The sequence below is a fragment of the Caretta caretta genome, chromosome 3 (genome assembly GCF_965140235.1).
Source record: "Caretta caretta isolate rCarCar2 chromosome 3, rCarCar1.hap1, whole genome shotgun sequence".
In the NCBI taxonomy this organism is placed as follows: domain Eukaryota; kingdom Metazoa; phylum Chordata; order Testudines; family Cheloniidae; genus Caretta; species Caretta caretta.
In genome coordinates this window covers 209,488,734-209,506,656 of record NC_134208.1, presented here as the reverse complement: position 1 = coordinate 209,506,656, position 17,923 = coordinate 209,488,734, and the positions used below count along the sequence as shown (strand labels likewise).

At 48.8% G+C, this 17,923-nt stretch overlaps 1 protein-coding gene across 1 annotated transcript in view; it reads left to right on the top strand.

Annotated features, from left to right (window-relative positions):
* Positions 1-601: 601 nt before the first annotated feature.
* MERTK (MER proto-oncogene, tyrosine kinase) overlaps positions 602-17,923 on the top strand; it is a 68,239-nt gene continuing 50,917 nt past the window's right edge. The window contains exons 1-2 of the mRNA XM_048842299.2: positions 602-733; positions 16,066-16,507. Coding sequence (XP_048698256.1) covers positions 691-733; positions 16,066-16,507 — 485 coding nt within the window. The 5' untranslated portion in view covers positions 602-690. The remainder of the gene's footprint in view (positions 734-16,065; positions 16,508-17,923) is intronic.

Sequence of the window (17,923 nt, the reverse complement as noted above, 5' to 3'; positions counted from 1 at the left end):
CCTGGAGCCCCCTGCCCCGCACAGCCCCTTAACCCGCACAACCCCCCGCCCCGCACAGCCCCGTTCCCAGAGCCCCCTGCCCCACAGAGCCCCCCGACCGGAGCCCCTACCCCGCACAGCCCCCCGACCGGAGCCCCTGCCCCGCACAGCCCCCCGACCCCCACAACCCCCGGCCCCGCACAGCCCCCGGCCCTGCACAGCCCCGCTCCCGGAGATCCTGCCCCGTACAGCCCCGCTCCTGGAGCCCCCTGCCCCGCACAGCCCCTTAACCCGCACAACCCCCCGCCCCGCACAGCCCCGCTCCCGGAGCCCCCTGCCCCGCACAGCCCCTTAACCCGCACAGCCCCGCTCCTGGAGCCCCCTGCCCCGCACAGCCCCTTAACCCGCACAGCCCCCCGACCCCCACAACCCCCGGCTCCGCACAGCCCCGCTCCCAGAGCTCCTGCGCCGCACAGCCCCTTAACCCGCACAACCCCCCGCCCCGCACAGCCCCGCTCCCGAAGCCCCCTACCCCGCCCAGCCCCTTAACCCGCACAGCCCCGCCCCCGGAGGGCGCTCGGCCGCAGCCGCGGGGCCGGACCAGGAGGCGGAGCCGCCCGGCACCGTCCCGCCCTGGAGCGGACTCTGGAGCGGCGGCGGCTCGGGTCTGGCGGCGGCGGGGCAGGGGGATCCCGGCACCGCGCGGCTGCCATGGGCCGGGACCTGCTGCTGCTGCTGCTCCTCGCGGCGCTGGGTGAGTCCCGGGGCGGGGGACGTGTGTGTGTGTGTGTGTGTGTGTGTTGCGGGGGGCAGTGTGTGTGTGTTGCGGGGGGCAGTGTGTGTGTGTTGCGGGGGGGGCAGTGTGTGTGTGCGCGCTGGGGGCGTGGGGCGGTGTGAGTGTGTGTGTTGTCCGGGGGGCTCAGTGTGCGCGGGGGGGGGCAGTATGTTTGAGTGGGGGGGGCTGCAGTGGATGCACGGGGGGTGCAGTGTGTTTGTGTGTGTGTTGCGGGGGGGGCAGTGTGTTTGTGTGTGTGTGTGTGTTGCGGGGGGGGCAGTGTGTGTGTTGTCCGGGGGGCTCAGTGTGTGCGGGGGGGCAGTATGTTTGCGTGGGGGGGGGGCTGCAGTGGATGCACGGGGGGTGCAGTGTGTGTGTGTGTGTGTGTTGCGGGGGGGGCAGTGTGTGTGTTGTCCGGGGGGCTCAGTGTGCGCGGGGGGGGCAGTATGTTTGCGTGGGGGGGGGCTGCAGTGGATGCACGGGGGGTGCAGTGTGGGTGTGGGCGGGCCAGGGGGCTGTGAGTGTGCGCACAGGGCTCCCCAGCCTGTGGGGAGGGCACGGTGTGGGTGCGCGTATGGGGGGTGTAGTGGGTGTCCAGGGGGGCTGTGAGTGTGCGCACAGGGCTCCCCAGCCTGTGTGGCGGGCGCAGTGGGTGCCCAGCAGGCTGTGGGGCACAGTGTGGGGTCCCTGGGCAGCGCTGCCCTGGCAGGGCCCGGTCCCCACACACTGGCGGGTATCTGTGTGGCCTCTTGGGCAGCGGAGCCTGCCCCCCGCCCAGTGCATCTCTGGGGCAGAGGATCCACTGCAAGCCCAGGCCTGCTGTCTGCAGGGCTTAGCCTCCTGCTGCGGCCCATGGGGCTGTCTGGTCAGTGGGATGGGTGAGGGACGCTCTCGCCCCCTTAGAACAGAGTTGTCCAAGGCTCCTGGGTGGGGGGGGATCCCGCTCCCCCGGCCCTGTTAAAGTTCTTACAGCCACCAGCCCAGCCGGAGCACTGCCTGCCGCTATCTGAGATGAGTTAGACCACGATGCTGGGATAAGCTCCCGTGTGCAGTTTTCAAATGGGCTAGTGTCTATGTTCTGGCCCCCTATCGGACATGCCAGCCTTGCTGGCCATTTCAGCACAGGCCATGGGCTCAATGGGCTGGGGTGCCTGAATTGCCCGCCCATTCCTGGAGCAAATCCAAGAGCACTCAGGTGCAGCAGCTGGGTGAGAACAGCAGGGTCATTGCACTGTTCTGCAGATAGAGGACTTCTCTTAGTCTGCGGCCACGAATGTGCTGACCCGTCCCTCTCGAACACTAGGCTGTTTTGATTTAAGGGCTCACACGAGGGTGACCGCAGTCTCTTCCTCATATTCTGTTGTAAGCTGCTGGGAATTCTGTTCCCCCATGTGGATCAGGAGCTAGTCCTAAGTAGATGGGTCACCACTGGTTGTAACCCGTTGAAGATTCATGGTGAATACAGTGGGGTAAAAGTGTGGTACCTATAAGCCTGCAGAGAATTTGTGGAAACGTTCCTGGATTTACAACAGTGATCTGGTAATGGCTTGGCCCTCAGAAGTGAGAAAGTTACCGAAGAGACTGGATTCTTTCTGGTGTCTCTGTTCTGTTACCTGAGATGCATTCCCACAAAGCGATTTAGAAAACCGTCTTTTGGGACGGAGAGACTGAAGCTGTTGATGAGATGTAAGCTCTCTTGATGGATCCGTGTGACCCTCAATGTGAGGAACGGAGATGTGTCAACAACACGTGGGAGGGGAAAGACCCATTTGTAAACACGGCTTTTGGCCCTTAATGAGGAATATAGGGTTAGTGAAGTCATGAATTCTAATTGAATTCAGATAGCTCCTTACTAGAACTGGAGTAGAGAAGTATCGTTTCAAGTGTGGGATGGCTTTCCCCATTTCCTTTTAAACCTTTGGTGAAATTTCTTGCATGTGTTAATAGACAAATATTCTTGTTTATAAAAAGAAAAGGAGTACTTGTGGCACCTTAGAGACTAACCAATTTATTTGAGCATGAGCTTTCGTGAGCTACAGCTCACTTCATCAGATGTTTACCGTGGAAACTGCAGCAGACTTTATATACACACAGAGAATATGAAACAATACCTCCTCCCACCCCACTGTCCTGCTGGTAATAGCTTATCTAAAGTGATCAACAGGTGGGCCATTTCCAGCACAAACCCAGGTTTTCTCACCCTCCACCCCCCCACACAAATTCACTCTCTTGCTGGTGCTAGCCCATCCAAAGTGACAACTCTTTACATAGTCAAGTTGGGCTATTTCCTGCATAGATCCAGGTTTTCTCACATCCCCCCGACCCCCATACACACACAAACTCACTCTCCTGCTGGTAATAGCTCATCTAAACTGACCACTCTCCAAGTTTAAATCCAAGTTAAACCAGAACATCTGGGGGGGGGGGGGGTAGGAAAAAACAAGAGGAAACAGGCTACCTTGCATAATGACTTAGCCACTCCCAGTCTCTATTTAAGCCTAAATTAATAGTATCCAATTTGCAAATGAATTCCAATTCAGCAGTTTCTCGCTGGAGTCTGGATTTGAAGTTTTTTTGTTTTAAGATAGCGACCTTCATGTCTGTGATTGCGTGACCAGAGAGATTGAAGTGTTCTCCGACTGGTTTATGAATGTTATAATTCTTGACATCTGATTTGTGTCCATTTATTCTTTTACGTAGAGACTGTCCAGTTTGACCAATGTACATGGCAGAGGGGCATTGCTGGCACATGATGGCATATATCACATTGGTGGATGTGCAGGTGAACGAGCCTCTGATAGTGTGGCTGATGTTATTAGGCCCTGTGATGGTGTCCCCTGAATAGATATGTGGGCACAATTGGCAACGGGCTTTGTTGCAAGGATAAGTTCCTGGGTTAGCGGTTCTGTTGTGTGGTATGTGGTTGTTGGTGAGTATTTGCTTCAGGTTGCGGGGCTGTCTGTAGGCAAGGACTGGCCTGTCTCCCAAGACTTGTGAGAGTGTTGGGTCATCCTTTAGGATAGGTTGTAGATCCTTAATAATGCGTTGGAGGGGTTTTAGTTGGGGGCTGAAGGTGACCGCTAGTGGCGTTCTGTTATTTTCTTTGTTAGGCCTGTCCTGTAGTAGGTAACTTCTGGGAACTCTTCTGGCTCTATCAATCTGTTTCTTTACTTCTGCAGGTGGGTATTGTAGTTGTAAGAAAGCTTGACAGAGATCTTGTAGGTGTTTGTCTCTGTCTGAGGGGTTGGAGCAAATGCGGTTGTATCGCAAAGCTTGGCTGTAGACGATGGATCGTGTGGTGTGGTCAGGGTGAAAGCTGGAGGCATGCAGGTAGGAATAGCGGTCAGTAGGTTTCCGGTATAGGGTGGTGTTTATGTGGCCATTGTTTATTAGCACTGTAGTGTCCAGGAAGTGGATCTCTTGTGTGGACTGGACCAGGCTGAGGTTGGTGGTGGGATGGAAATTGTTGAAATCATGGTGGAATTCCTCAAGGGCTTCTTTTCCATGGGTCCAGATGATGAAGATGTCATCAATATAGCGCAAGTAGAGTAGGGGCTTTAGGGGACGAGAGCTGAGGAAGCGTTGTTCTAAATCAGCCATAAAAATGTTGGCATACTGTGGGGCCATGCGGGTACCCATAGCAGTGCCGCTGATCTGAAGGTATACATTGTCCCCAAATGTGAAATAGTTATGGGTAAGGACAAAGTCACAAAGTTCAGCCACCAGGTTAGCCGTGACATTATCGGGGATAGTGTTCTTGACGGCTTGTAGTCCATCTTTGTGTGGAATGTTGGTGTAGAGGGCTTCTACATCCATAGTGGCCAGGATGGTGTTATCAGGAAGATCACCGATGGATTGAAGTTTCCTCAGGAAGTCAGTGGTGTCTCGAAGGTAGCTGGGAGTGCTGGTAGCGTAGGGCCTGAGGAGGGAGTCTACATAGCCAGACAATCCTGCTGTCAGGGTGCCAATGCCTGAGATGATGGGGCGCCCAGGATTTCCAGGTTTATGGATCTTGGGTAGTAGATAGAATATCCCAGGTCGGGGTTCCAGGGGTGTGTCTGTGCGGATTTGATCACTATCCCCGATAATGTCACGGCTAACCTGGTGGCTGAACTTTGTGACTTTGTCCTTACCCATAACTATTTCACATTTGGGGACAATGTATACCTTCAGATCAGCGGCACTGCTATGGGTACCCGCATGGCCCCACAGTATGCCAACATTTTTATGGCTGATTTAGAACAACGCTTCCTCAGCTCTCGTCCCCTAAAGCCCCTACTCTACTTGCGCTATATTGATGACATCTTCATCATCTGGACCCATGGAAAAGAAACCCTTGAGGAATTCCACCATGATTTCAACAATTTCCATCCCACCACCAACCTCAGCCTGGTCCAGTCCACACAAGAGATCCACTTCCTGGACACTACAGTGCTAATAAACAATGGCCACATAAACACCACCCTATACCGGAAACCTACTGACCGCTATTCCTACCTGCATGCCTCCAGCTTTCACCCTGACCACACCACACGATCCATCGTCTACAGCCAAGCTTTGCGATACAACCGCATTTGCTCCAACCCCTCAGACAGAGACAAACACCTACAAGATCTCTGTCAAGCTTTCTTACAACTACAATACCCACCTGCAGAAGTAAAGAAACAGATTGATAGAGCCAGAAGAGTTCCCAGAAGTTACCTACTACAGGACAGGCCTAACAAAGAAAATAACAGAACGCCACTAGCGGTCACCTTCAGCCCCCAACTAAAACCCCTCCAACGCATTATTAAGGATCTACAACCTATCCTAAAGGATGACCCAACACTCTCACAAGTCTTGGGAGACAGGCCAGTCCTTGCCTACAGACAGCCCCGCAACCTGAAGCAAATACTCACCAACAACCACATACCACACAACAGAACCGCTAACCCAGGAACTTATCCTTGCAACAAAGCCCGTTGCCAATTGTGCCCACATATCTATTCAGGGGACACCATCACAGGGCCTAATAACATCAGCCACACTATCAGAGGCTCGTTCACCTGCACATCCACCAATGTGATATATGCCATCATGTGCCAGCAATGCCCCTCTGCCATGTACATTGGTCAAACTGGACAGTCTCTACGTAAAAGAATAAATGGACACAAATCAGATGTCAAGAATTATAACATTCATAAACCAGTCGGAGAACACTTCAATCTCTCTGGTCACGCAATCACAGACATGAAGGTCGCTATCTTAAAACAAAAAAACTTCAAATCCAGACTCCAGCGAGAAACTGCTGAATTGGAATTCATTTGCAAATTGGATACTATTAATTTAGGCTTAAATAGAGACTGGGAGTGGCTAAGTCATTATGCAAGGTAGCCTGTTTCCTCTTGTTTTTTCCTACCCCCCCCCCCCCCCAGATGTTCTGGTTTAACTTGGATTTAAACCTGGAGAGTGGTCAGTTTAGATGAGCTATTACCAGCAGGAGAGTGAGTTTGTGTGTGTATGGGGGTGGGGGGGATGTGAGAAAACCTTGATCTATGCAGGAAATAGCCCGACTTGATTATGTAAAGAGTTGTCACTTTGGATGGGCTAGCACCAGCAGGAGAGTGAATTTGTGTGGGGGGGTGGAGGGTGAGAAAACCTGGATTTGTGCTGGAAATGGCCCACCTGTTGATCACTTTAGATAAGCTATTACCAGCAGGACAGTGGGGTGGGAGGAGGTATTGTTTCATGATTTCTGTGTGTATATAAAGTCTGCTGCAGTTTCCACGGTACACATCTGATGAAGTGAGCTGTGGCTCACGAAAGCTCATGCTCAAATAAATTGGTTAGTCTCTAAGGTGCCACAAGTACTCCTTTTCTTTTTGCGAATACAGACTAACACGGCTGTTCCTCTGAAACCTGATTCTTGTTTATGGCTTTATTCCCCAGTCTGGTAACCAGAAAGGAAACGGCCAAGCCCTCTGAGAGCATGGAGAGCTGGTTTGATATCTTTGGGTTTTTTCGGTCATATCTGCTTTTTTTATGGCTAGTTAGCTGGTCAGTCCGTTACATTGTAGACCACTGCGTCATTGTCTTTTGAAATGTATGAATAACAACAAAACAAAAGGTCTAAGAATAAATTGTAGCTGGCTGGGTTGTGTCAGGAAGGTTCAGTTTCAGAGGTCCTTAGCAAGCAGACAAGAAAGTTTTCTCTGAGCAATCTGTTACAGAGCTGTTAAGGCATTTTTCCTCGGATCACTTGGTCACTGGGTTTTAGTACCATGTAAGTAAACAACAAGTAGCATAGGGAAGGTTCAGCAGCGGTCACATGCTCTTTGTTTGTGTTATGGTTAAGATTATTGTGCTGACTTAAAAAGCTTAGCTATTCTTTCAGCTTAAGACAGTTGTTTTGCATCTTGAACCGGGAGAGCATTTCTGTTTACTCTGTAAGAACAGACGAGACTGGGAACCAATTTTGTGACTTTGCAAATTTCTGTGTAAAAGTATCATTTTTCATGAGTAAAAATAGCAATCACCTTAGCAAAGAAATGTATCCAGCCTCAAACTTAGGTCCTGTTTGCTGGCTCTCTCTAACGTCCCCTCGAATTGTCTGTGCTCAGCTAGTCACAATGGGGAAATTAATGAGGTAGTAAAATCTTTGAGGTGTTTGATATTCAGGAGTACCAACCAGCTAAAAACTGGACTCAGTTAAGGCATATTGAATGTTCTTGTTGGGTAAACAGGTCACAACTTTCTACTCATTCTTTGATTTACTTTATAACCGGTGAATATATTTTTGAAAGCGACAGGTTAATCAAGATGGATCAAATTCATGGTGTGACTGAAATATTGGTATAGAGGGGTGTAGAAAGAACAGGCAGGATTAAAAGGGAGGAGGTGTTGCATTATACATCATTTGTTCTGAGATCCAGAAGGAGGCCAGATGCAGACCAGCTGAGAGTCTCTGGGTAAAGGTAAAAGGGGTGAAAAAACAGGGGTGATGTGGTCAGGGTCCAATATAGCCCACCAAATCAGGAAGAGGAGGTGGATGAGGCATTTCTGGAACAAATAACAGAAATATCCAGAACACAAGACCTGGTAGGAATGCGGGACTTTAAAACCCCCGACATCTGCTGGGAAAGTAACATGGCAAAACACAACATTTCCAGTAAGTTCTTAGAATGTATTCGGGACAGCTTTTGGTTTCAGAAAGTGGAAGAAGTAATTAGGAGGACAGCCATTTTAGAATTGATTCTGACCAAGAGGGAGGAGTTGGCATCGCATCTGAAGGTGCGTGAAAGCGATCACAGAATCATGAAGTCGATTGGTTCAAGGAAAGGAAGGCATGAGAGCAGCAGAATAAGGACAATGGACTTCAAAAAAGCAGAGTTTAACATACATGGAGAACGGGTAGCTAAGGTCCCACGGGAAGAAAATCTAAGGGGAAAAGGAGTTCAGGAGAGCCAGCAGTTTCTTAAGGAGCCAGTATTAAAGGCACAACTGCAAACTATCCGAGCACAAAGGAAAGATAAGGAGTACTTGTGGCACCTTAGAGACTAACCAATTTATTTGAGCATGAGCTTTCGTGAGCTACAGCTCACTTCATCAGATGTATACCGTGGAAACTGCAGCAGACTTTATATACACACAGAGAATATGAAACAATACCTCCTCCCACCCCACTGTCCTGCTGGTAATAGCTTATCTAAAGTGATCAACAGGTGGGCCATTTCCAGCACAAATCCAGGTTTTCTCACCCTCCACCCCCCCACACAAATTCACTCTCTTGCTGGTGCTAGCCCATCCAAAGTGACAACTCTTTACATAAGATAAGATACATAAGGAAAGATAGGAAGACTAGTCAGAAGCCAATGTGGCAGCATCAAGAGCTCCTTACTGACCTGAAAGTCAAACAGGAATCCTACAAAAAGTGGCTACATGGGCGAATTGCAAAGGAGGCGTACAAAAGAACAGCACAAGCATGTAGGGACAAAATCAGAAAGGCAAAGGCACCCAACAAGGAACATAAAAGGCAATGAGAAGAGGTTCTTTAAATACATTAGGAGCAAGAGAAAGACAGAGGGAAGCATGGGTGCTCTACTTAGCAGGGAAGGAGAGCTACTACCTGATGAAATCAAGAAGACTGAGATGTTTGATGCCTATTTTGCTTCAATCTTCACTGAACAGGTTAATGATGACCAAATACTCAACACAATTAGTATTAACAACAAGGGGGAAGCCAAAGTTAGATGTATTCAAGTTGGCAGAGTCTGATGAAGGGTACTTGTGGATCCAGCTGCAGCAATCTCTGAACCTTTAGCAGTTGTCTTCGAGAATTCCTGGAGGATATGTGGAGTCTTAGAGGACTGGAGAAAGGCAAACGTAGTACTTTTCTTTAACAAGGGGAACAAAGAGAACCCCGGGGAATTATAAACCAGTCAGCCTAACATTGATCCTTGGAAAGATACTGGAACAAATTATTAAACAATCAATGTGTAAGCACCTAGAGGATAATAGGGTTGTAAGGAATAGCCGGCATGGATTTGTCAAGAACAAATCATGCTAAAGCAACGTATTTTCCTTCTTTGACAGTTACAGGCCTTACAGATGGGGGGCAAGCAGTAGACATGATTAGTTTTAGTAAGTCTTTTGACACCATTCCATGTGACACTCTCATAGGCACACTAGGGAAATGTGGTCTAGATGAATTTAACATAAGGTGGGTGCACAACTGTCTGAAAGACCCGTACTCAGAGAGTATTTATCAGTGGTTCAGTGTCAAACTGGGAGGGTGTATCTAGTGGGGGCCAACAGGGGGTCAGTCCTGGGTCTGGTACTATTCAATTAATTTTCGTTAATGACTTGGATGATGGAGTAGAGAGTATGCCTATAACATTTGCAGATGACACCAAGCTGGAGGGGTTTCAAACACTTTGGAGGACAGGTTTAGAGTTCAAAAAAGTTGTGACAAATTGGAGAATTGGTTTGAAATCAACAAGATGAACTTCAATAAAGACAGGTGCAAAGTACTTCCCTTAGGACGGAAAAATCAAATGCACAGCTACAAAATGGGGGATAACTGGCTAGGCAGTGGTATTGCTGAAAAGGATCGAGGGGTTATAGTGGATCACAAATTGAATATGAGTCAACAATGTGATGTGAAAAAGGTTAATATCATTGGGTGTATTAACAGAAGTATCATTTGTAAGACATGAGAGATTATTGTGTCCAAATCTGGGCATCACACTTTAGGAAAGTGTGGACAAATTGGAGAGAGTCCAGAGGAGAAGCAACAAAAACGATCAAAGGTTTTAAAAAAACCGGACTCACTGAAGGTAGGGCAAGAAGCAATGGGCTTAATCTGTAGCAAGGGAGATTTAGGTTAGATAGGAGGAAAAACTTTCTAACTACAAGTGTAGATAAGTTCTGGAATAGGCTGCCAAGGGAGGCTGTGGAATCCCCACCATTGGAGGTGTTTAAGAACAGGTTGGACAAACACCTGCCAGGATGGTCTCGGGGTTACTTGGTCCTGTCTTAGTGCAGGGGGCTACTTGATGACCTCTTGGGATCCCTTCCAGCCCTGCCTTTCCATGACTTGGTGGTAAGCAGCCATAACTGTATTAACATCAACACAGCAGATTGATCCAGCCAACAGTGTATTTTGCCTATCAAATCCAATAGAAGTTTTTAAAAATAATCTAGTAAAATGATTTGTGTGGGGAATATTCTCCAGATCTAGAATCTTAAAATACCCAACTTTGTTTCTGAGAAATTATTTTAAAATGCTACTTTTAGTTTGATGCAAGATTGGCCTCGGGAGTGCCATCAATCTAGGGAAAACTCAAATGAATAGCTCCAAAGGAGAAGTACCATGTAAGGATGGAGGGAAATGAAACCTTTATAGGAGGTTGCTATTAGCTTTCCTTGGGAAAATGTTTGAAAATCTAGTCTGGTTGATGGAATGTGCAGCTGGGAAAGACGAAACTAATTGGGTGGTCTGATTTAAATCAAGGTGATTCAAAACAGTGATTTAAATCACAAATTTTAAGCAACTTTTCCATTTGTACATGTTATTTTCTAAAGAAAGGTGCATTCTCATGGGTTGACATAACCATTAAAACATGCTTATTTACAACTCAATAGAGCCTTTACACTAGATTTGGTACATTGTTTTGCTACCTAGGAGGGTGCACTATAATTATATACATTTGTTTAAGCAATTATATAGCTTAATAACTTCAGATTCCTATTAATTGTATATTTTTAGTATGTTAGAAAACGGTGAATGATTGCTTATTTACTAGATAAGAAGAACAGGAGGACTTGTGGCCCCTTAGAGACTAACAAATTTATTTGAGCATAAGCTTTCGTGAGCTACAGCTCACTTCATCGGATGCATAGAACGGAACATATAGTAAGAAGATAGATATATACACCCACATACAGAGAACATGAAAAGGTGGAGTAAGAGGCTAATTAATTAAGATGCGCTGTTATCAGCAGAAGAACAAAAGTTTTGTAGTGATAGTCAAGATGGCCCATTTAGACAGTTGACAAGAAGGTGGGAGGATACTTAGCTTAGGGAAATAGATTCACTATGTGTAATGACCCAGTCGCTCCCAGTCTCTGTTCAAACTCAACTTAATGGGATCTAGTTTGCGTTAGGATGGTAACTGGAATTACACACAACAGCAAATACAATTTATTTTTATGAAACAAAATGACCTTAAATGTTTTGGATACATAAACTTCTCCTATCAAAACATGATTTGTATTTACACCTAAATGATTTCTTAAAGGAACAGAGGGATTTACTGTAGTCAGTGAATTAAACTGATTATTTTAGGTCAGCCTGAGCAAATTTTCAAATACGCCTAAGTGAAAGTGACTGGCACTTAAATTCCTACTCCTGTAAGTCTCTTAAAAATGAGACAGTCTCTTAAATTTACTTACATTGACCTACGGAGCTATTTTTATAAAGCTTGACCTCAGAAGTTCCATGTTTCTTCCCCAGTTCTTTCTTTATATGGAAAAGCAGCCTTTAACTCAGATTTCAGAGGAACAGCCGTGTTAGAAATTGGTTAGTCTCTAAGGTGCCACAAGTACTCCTTTTCTTTAACTCAGAGTTTTTGATAGAGGCTCATGGATTTCCATATTTATTATTTCTGTAAATGTTTTAAGAGATTATAAATGTAGGTGTTAACATATTTTGTATTAAATTTAGACTGTATGTTAAACAGGTTTATTTTTAAAAAGAAAAACTTAGTATAACAAACGAAATTAAAAAAATCCTATTTTAAAAAAAAATTAAAAATGGTTTTTAAAATCACCCTGAATTTTAGTAGGTGTTTACAGGCAATTCTTCATCCTAATCTTCAGTTTTTTTCTCATAAAAGGAGCTCAGGTAAGGCAGCTTTAAGTAGCAGTCAATTGTGCTGCAATTACACTGCAGTTAGCGCCCCCCACCCCCCCAGGGGCTTGGGCTGAGGGGCTGTTTAATTGCCCTGTAATTGTCAGGACTCAAGCTCTGGGACCCTCCCTCCCCACGGGGTCCTAGAGCCCAGGCTCCAGGCCGAGCCTGAACATCTGCACTGCAATTAAACAGCCCCTTACCCCGAGTCAGCTGGCGTCTAACTGGGGTGCAGACATACCCTGGGGTTACAAAATAGGGATTGGAATGTGCGGGCAGCATGGTCGGTCTGTGAAGGCACATGGTGAACATCACACGCGAGGTTAACTCCAGGTTAAGGGAAGTGTGTGTTTGTTTGGTCTGGGAGCTCCCATATTTCTGTGAGTGGGGGATTGGCGTTCCCACCCTGCACTGACCACTCTGGTAACACTGGACCCTGTCAGCTCCCCCATGCCCGGCTAGGGGTTTGGCTTCTGTAGCAAAGAAATGCATACCAGCAGAACAAAATCCAGCAAATACAGTCAATACCAACAAACACCAACAAAACACATTTCTGCCTGTGCTTGGCTATTCCTGGGATCTCTCCTGGTAACATTACACTGTCCCAGACCCTAGATCCCTCCCCCCACTGCACTTTATATCCCGTCTGGGATTTAGAGGCTGAACTCGCCACAAGTCAACAGGAATGAATTTGTAGCCCCTGTAGGATTCTAACCCCTGCCGAGGGGTAGCTCAGCAGAAGAACCCTGACGAAGTGCCTTCCAACCACAGATCTCTCAACCCTTTGTGATCATTAACCACTTGTGTGAGGTATGATTTATAAAAGGGGATAAATAAGGGTACTGAGGCATACAGGCCAAAGGACTTACAGACCCCAGGTCTCAACTCCCACTCATGGGCTTTAGCCGCAAGTCCATCCTCGGTGTTGTGGTTCTCTCCGTGGCTCTGCCAGAGAACTGCGGCGTCACCCTGCAGAAGTCATGGAGTTTATGATGCTGCAAGTTCTTGGGCAACTCGCAGCAGCAAGTGCAAGGCTGTCACACAAGGGTGAGCCTAGGCTATGCAGGGACCAAAGTTCATGTCAGCCCGAGGGATATGTAATCAGGTAGCATTCCCACCCTATTCCTAGCACAGTGTGCGCTCGCTGTCGTTGGTCCAAACTTCTCTACTTCCTGGGGTTTGCCTTTATTGTGAACTTAGCAACTACAAAACGTTCACCTCAGCCCAAATGTTTTCCTGAGCTTCACTCTCTTCCTAGGGGCTTTCACTGAAATCTCCCTGTACTGAATTCTTTCTGCCTGGAAACACTCAGATCTCTGAATGCTCCCAAACTGGAGCTCCTAGAGCCCACCTGAGCTGACCGGGTGGCTCAGTGGCAGAAATCGATTTCTCCCACCTGGCGTCAGAGAGTCCTTGTGTCCTTGAGCCTGCCATCCAGTCACAGCTAGAGCTGGGTGAAGAAATGATTTTTTTCTCCCGTTTTGGTCAGCAAACTGAAACACCAGAAAAAATCTCCAGTTCTGTTCTGAACACTTTTGGAATTTGGCAGCAAATCGGAAAAGTCTGTTTTGGGTCCTCAGGAACATTTCATTCCAGTCCTGTACAGAAAGGGGTGCGTGGTTCTGCCCGTTAGCCTGCTGGGTAGGGCAGTGCCTGGGAGACCCAGTCTGACCTCTCCATTCAGAGGAGGGATTTGCATCACATCCCCTCTCGTCCAGGTGAGTGCCTTGATCACCAGGCTGCCATTTTTTCTCTCTGGCCCAGTGAATATTTGTGTCTATACAAAGTATAACAGCTTCAGCTGGAGGGATTGACCCATCCCAGAACAACCTAGCGCCTGGTGACTAGGATGCTCACCTGGGAAAGAGAAAACTGAGGCCAAGTCCCTGCTCCAGAGTGGGGATTCAAACCTGCATCTCCCGCACCTTAAGCCAGTGCCCTAATGTTACTGGGCTAACCCCCACCCCCACCCCCCTCCATGGGCATGGTTTCCGAAGCTGGCCCTGCAAAGCATTTTCCCAGCTGAAACTAATCGGGTCAAGTTGGTGGAAAGTTTTGGGTCAATTGAAGCTGCATTTTTGAGCGGCTAACCTCTTCGTCCAAAAGATGGAGCCCAGCTCTGGTGATAGCATAATCCTCTGCGCCGAGCACTAACATGCGCGGGGCAGGGTGTGGGTGGAGAAGACCTGGGTGTAAATCCTAGCAGGGCACACGTTTCCCCGTAGACCTTCCTTCTGCTACGAGGCAGGCATGACGTGGGGGCTGTACAACAGTGCTCTCAGCACTGCGGGGTCAGATCCTCTCTCTCCCACTCCTGGCTTTTTTGATCTTCCACTTAGTGCCCAGCACTCTACCCCAGGACCATGCAGGTTCAACCTTCAGTCCGTCCGTGCTTCCCCATCATTTGACATTTCTGTGGCAGAGGCACCAGAGGCCCCCCTCAGAATCACACCCCAGCTGTGTCGGGCCCTGTACAAACACCCAGGAGATGGGGTCCCTGCCTCAAGGAGCTCGAATCCATCCTGGGGCAAACTCCTGCACCGAGCCCCACTGACTTCCATGGTGCTGCGTGGTTACAAAGGTCTTGTGAGACAGGCAGGGCATAGCTCATGTCTGCAGTGCTTTGAGGCTCTCTAATGGGATGTTTCAGAGTAACAGCCGGGTTAGTCTGTATTCGCAGAAAGAAAAGGAGTACTTGTGGCACCTTAGAGACTAACCAATTTATTTGAGCATAAGCTTTCGTGAGCTACAGCTCACTTCATCGGATGCGTACTGTGGAAACTGCAGAAGACGTCTTCTGCAGTAGCTCACTTCATCGGATGCGTACTGTGGAAACTGCAGAAGACATGTCTTCTGCAGTTTCCACAGTATGCATCCGATGAAGTGAGCTGTAGCTCACGAAAGCTTATGCTCAAATAAATTGGTTAGTCTCTAAGGTGCCACAAGTACTCCTTTTCTTTTTTTTAATGGGATGGCGTTCTGCAAAGCCAGGATCAGTCGAGTGCAGCGTGATGTCTACGGCCAGGGAAATACCAGTTTTGTCTTCATTGCGGGGTGTGTTGGAATCAGTACGTAGGAGATGCGGAGCCTCATGTTAATGGCAGCATCTCGGTTAGTGGGTGCTGGGAAGAGGGCCGTCCGGATGTCAGGAACGTGACTGGTTGTCTAGATGACACGTGTGCATGTGGCTGTCTTTGGCTTTTTGGTGTGCGTGGACTGTTTGGGGTCAGGTTTTGTTCCGCAGTGAAGGAGACATTTGGGGACACTAGCGGGGTGTGGACAGGATTGACCATAACATCTGGGCCAGACACATCCCCCCTGTGGAAAACACCTGGGAGTATGGCGGGGGGCAAGAACGCTGCACCTCGCCTTTACAGCACTCTCTTTGCGCCGCCCTCCTGTGGGAGGGCTTCGGGGGCACCAAGTTGTCAGGGGGTGAAGCCTTCCACCCCACCAGATCTAGGGGCTGCGTGGGGAGGAGCACCCACAGATCCACAAAGGGAGGAGCCATCACTTATGGAGGCCAGTCCCTTCACACAGCTGTGCCCCTTCCCCTCCGCCCCCCAACTTGCGGTGCTCTCATTGCCTGAGCAAGGGGCCGGGCTCGGCAGTATCAGTGAAGGGGGTCTCTGCGGCCGTGGATGGTATTTCAGGCCAGTTGGTGGAGCTTCACCAGCCGAGGGTCTGGCTCATGAACACATGCTGCATAGAGACTGGGGGTCTCTGCGGAGACGCCCTGCTAGTATTGGGTCTGCTCCACTGTGGGGATGGGGTTTGCCTGGGTCCACCGTGCCCGGGGTGAAGCCGTGGAGAATAGAAGTGTTGGGACTTCGGGGCTGCTGAGATTCACAGAACGCCGAATACCGCGGCGGGCTCGCTGCTGGCAATGAACAGGGACATAAACCTGGGTCTTATTTTGCAGAGAACACTGAGGGAAAGCAGGAGAGGAGGATGTCCCACCTGTCGCCATCCACGCAAGCATTGTCGGTGGACTGGCCGGCTGCGCCTCGACACCCCCGCTCCCTTCTAACCACGATGCATGATACCCCCAAAGCTGAAGCACGAACACCCCCCACGGAGCCATATCCTGACCAGGCCAATGCATCTCTCTTGGACGGAGCCTCTGCGGCCCACTCTCTACAGCTAATTAAATTCAATCCCACAGTAGGCCATGTAGTAATTAATGAGCATAAAGATTTCACGTTTAACTGCTCAATTAAGGTACCTCATTTCTTATTCAACCAAGACTCTTCTGTCATTTCCTTGTGGAAAGACGGGAAGGAGCCGCAGGAGCCTGGCCGCATGTCCACTCGACATTACCAGGTCATGGACGATGGCGAAATAACTATGATCTCTACCTTCAGGTAAACTAGCCAGCTGTTTAAAAGGTGGTTTGCCAAGTGCCATCTTCAGTTCAAGATGCAGCTAAAAAACTCTCGCCCAGCCCAGTAGCTTAGATCTCTGCACGCAGATCCCTGCAGAACAACTGCGAAGAGTGCCCCTGGAGCTCCGCCAGCAGGGTCAGGCCCCGGGATAGATTTCTACTTGGGGGGCTGTGGTGTTTGCTGATCAGTTAGGTGTTTGTGAACCAACCCTGTGGCTAGGGTAACAGTTGGGGGCTGGTGGAAATTTGGCTGTTCCAGTCTTTGATAACAGCACAGGCTATTCATACCCTTCCTGACTTGTCAGGCAGGTAAAACTGCAGACCTGAAAAGCTAGTTTAAACCCTTTCTTGCCTGATGGAAAATAGGAATCCGGTGATGACAGAAAACACAGGCTCACCCACATGCCCTTTGCTTTAAGTCAGCTTCCCCAAAGCAAACCCAGGACCCCGATCTCCCACCCCCCTGCATGACAGACCAAGGAACAGAGCGGGTGGGAGATAGAGCTCCCAGATGGTCCGGCATGAAGCAGGGGCTGGGATTGATGTAATCTGAGCCCCCAGTCATGGCTTTTTTTTAAAGAAGGCAGATCCTCAGTCCCGCTGCGGTCAGGACAGCTGGACAAGGAGGCAAGGTTTGGCTCTCAGATGGGACAGAGCTCCTCTCTGTCCTAGGGTCAGATCCACTGGTGATGGCATTCAGCAAGGACTCACACCCAGGACCATGGCATAACCTTCACTAGGCAGGAATCGGCTGCATGAAACCCACAGTGTAGGGAGGAAAAGGAAAGGAAGATCCACTAAGCCAAACATAGGTTTCAGAGTAACAGCCGTGTTAGTCTGTATTCGCAAAAAGAAAAGGAGTACTTGTGGCACCTTAGAGACTAACCAATTTATTTGAGCATGAGCTTTCGTGAGCTACAGCTCACTTCATTGGATGCATCTAGCTCACGAAAGCTTATGCTCAAATAAATTGGTTAGTCTCTAAGGTGCCACAAGTACTGCTTTTCTTTAAGCCAAACATAGACTCCCACAGATACTGTCCCCTCCCTCACTCCTCCTCCCACACAGCTTCTGAGTCCATGGAAAAACCCAGCTTGTCCATGACTGTCATTTACAAGAGGGCCCCAGAGCTGTGTTTTTCACCATTGTGGTTTGTAACAGGACAGCTGTGAGACAATCCTGAAACAAACACATATGCTGTTCTCAAAGCAAACGTCCCAGCATGCATCAGGTTCTTCTCTTTCAAAAGCCCCTAAAGTCACCTAAGAGTACCCATTGTGAGGGGATGAGGTTATGCCCCTAAAGGGCTTTGGAAAATGTTATCCCTAGGCCTTTCCATCCCCATGCCATAGGGAGAGACTGAGACTAGGAGCTGGGAGGGTGCGGGGGGAATCTG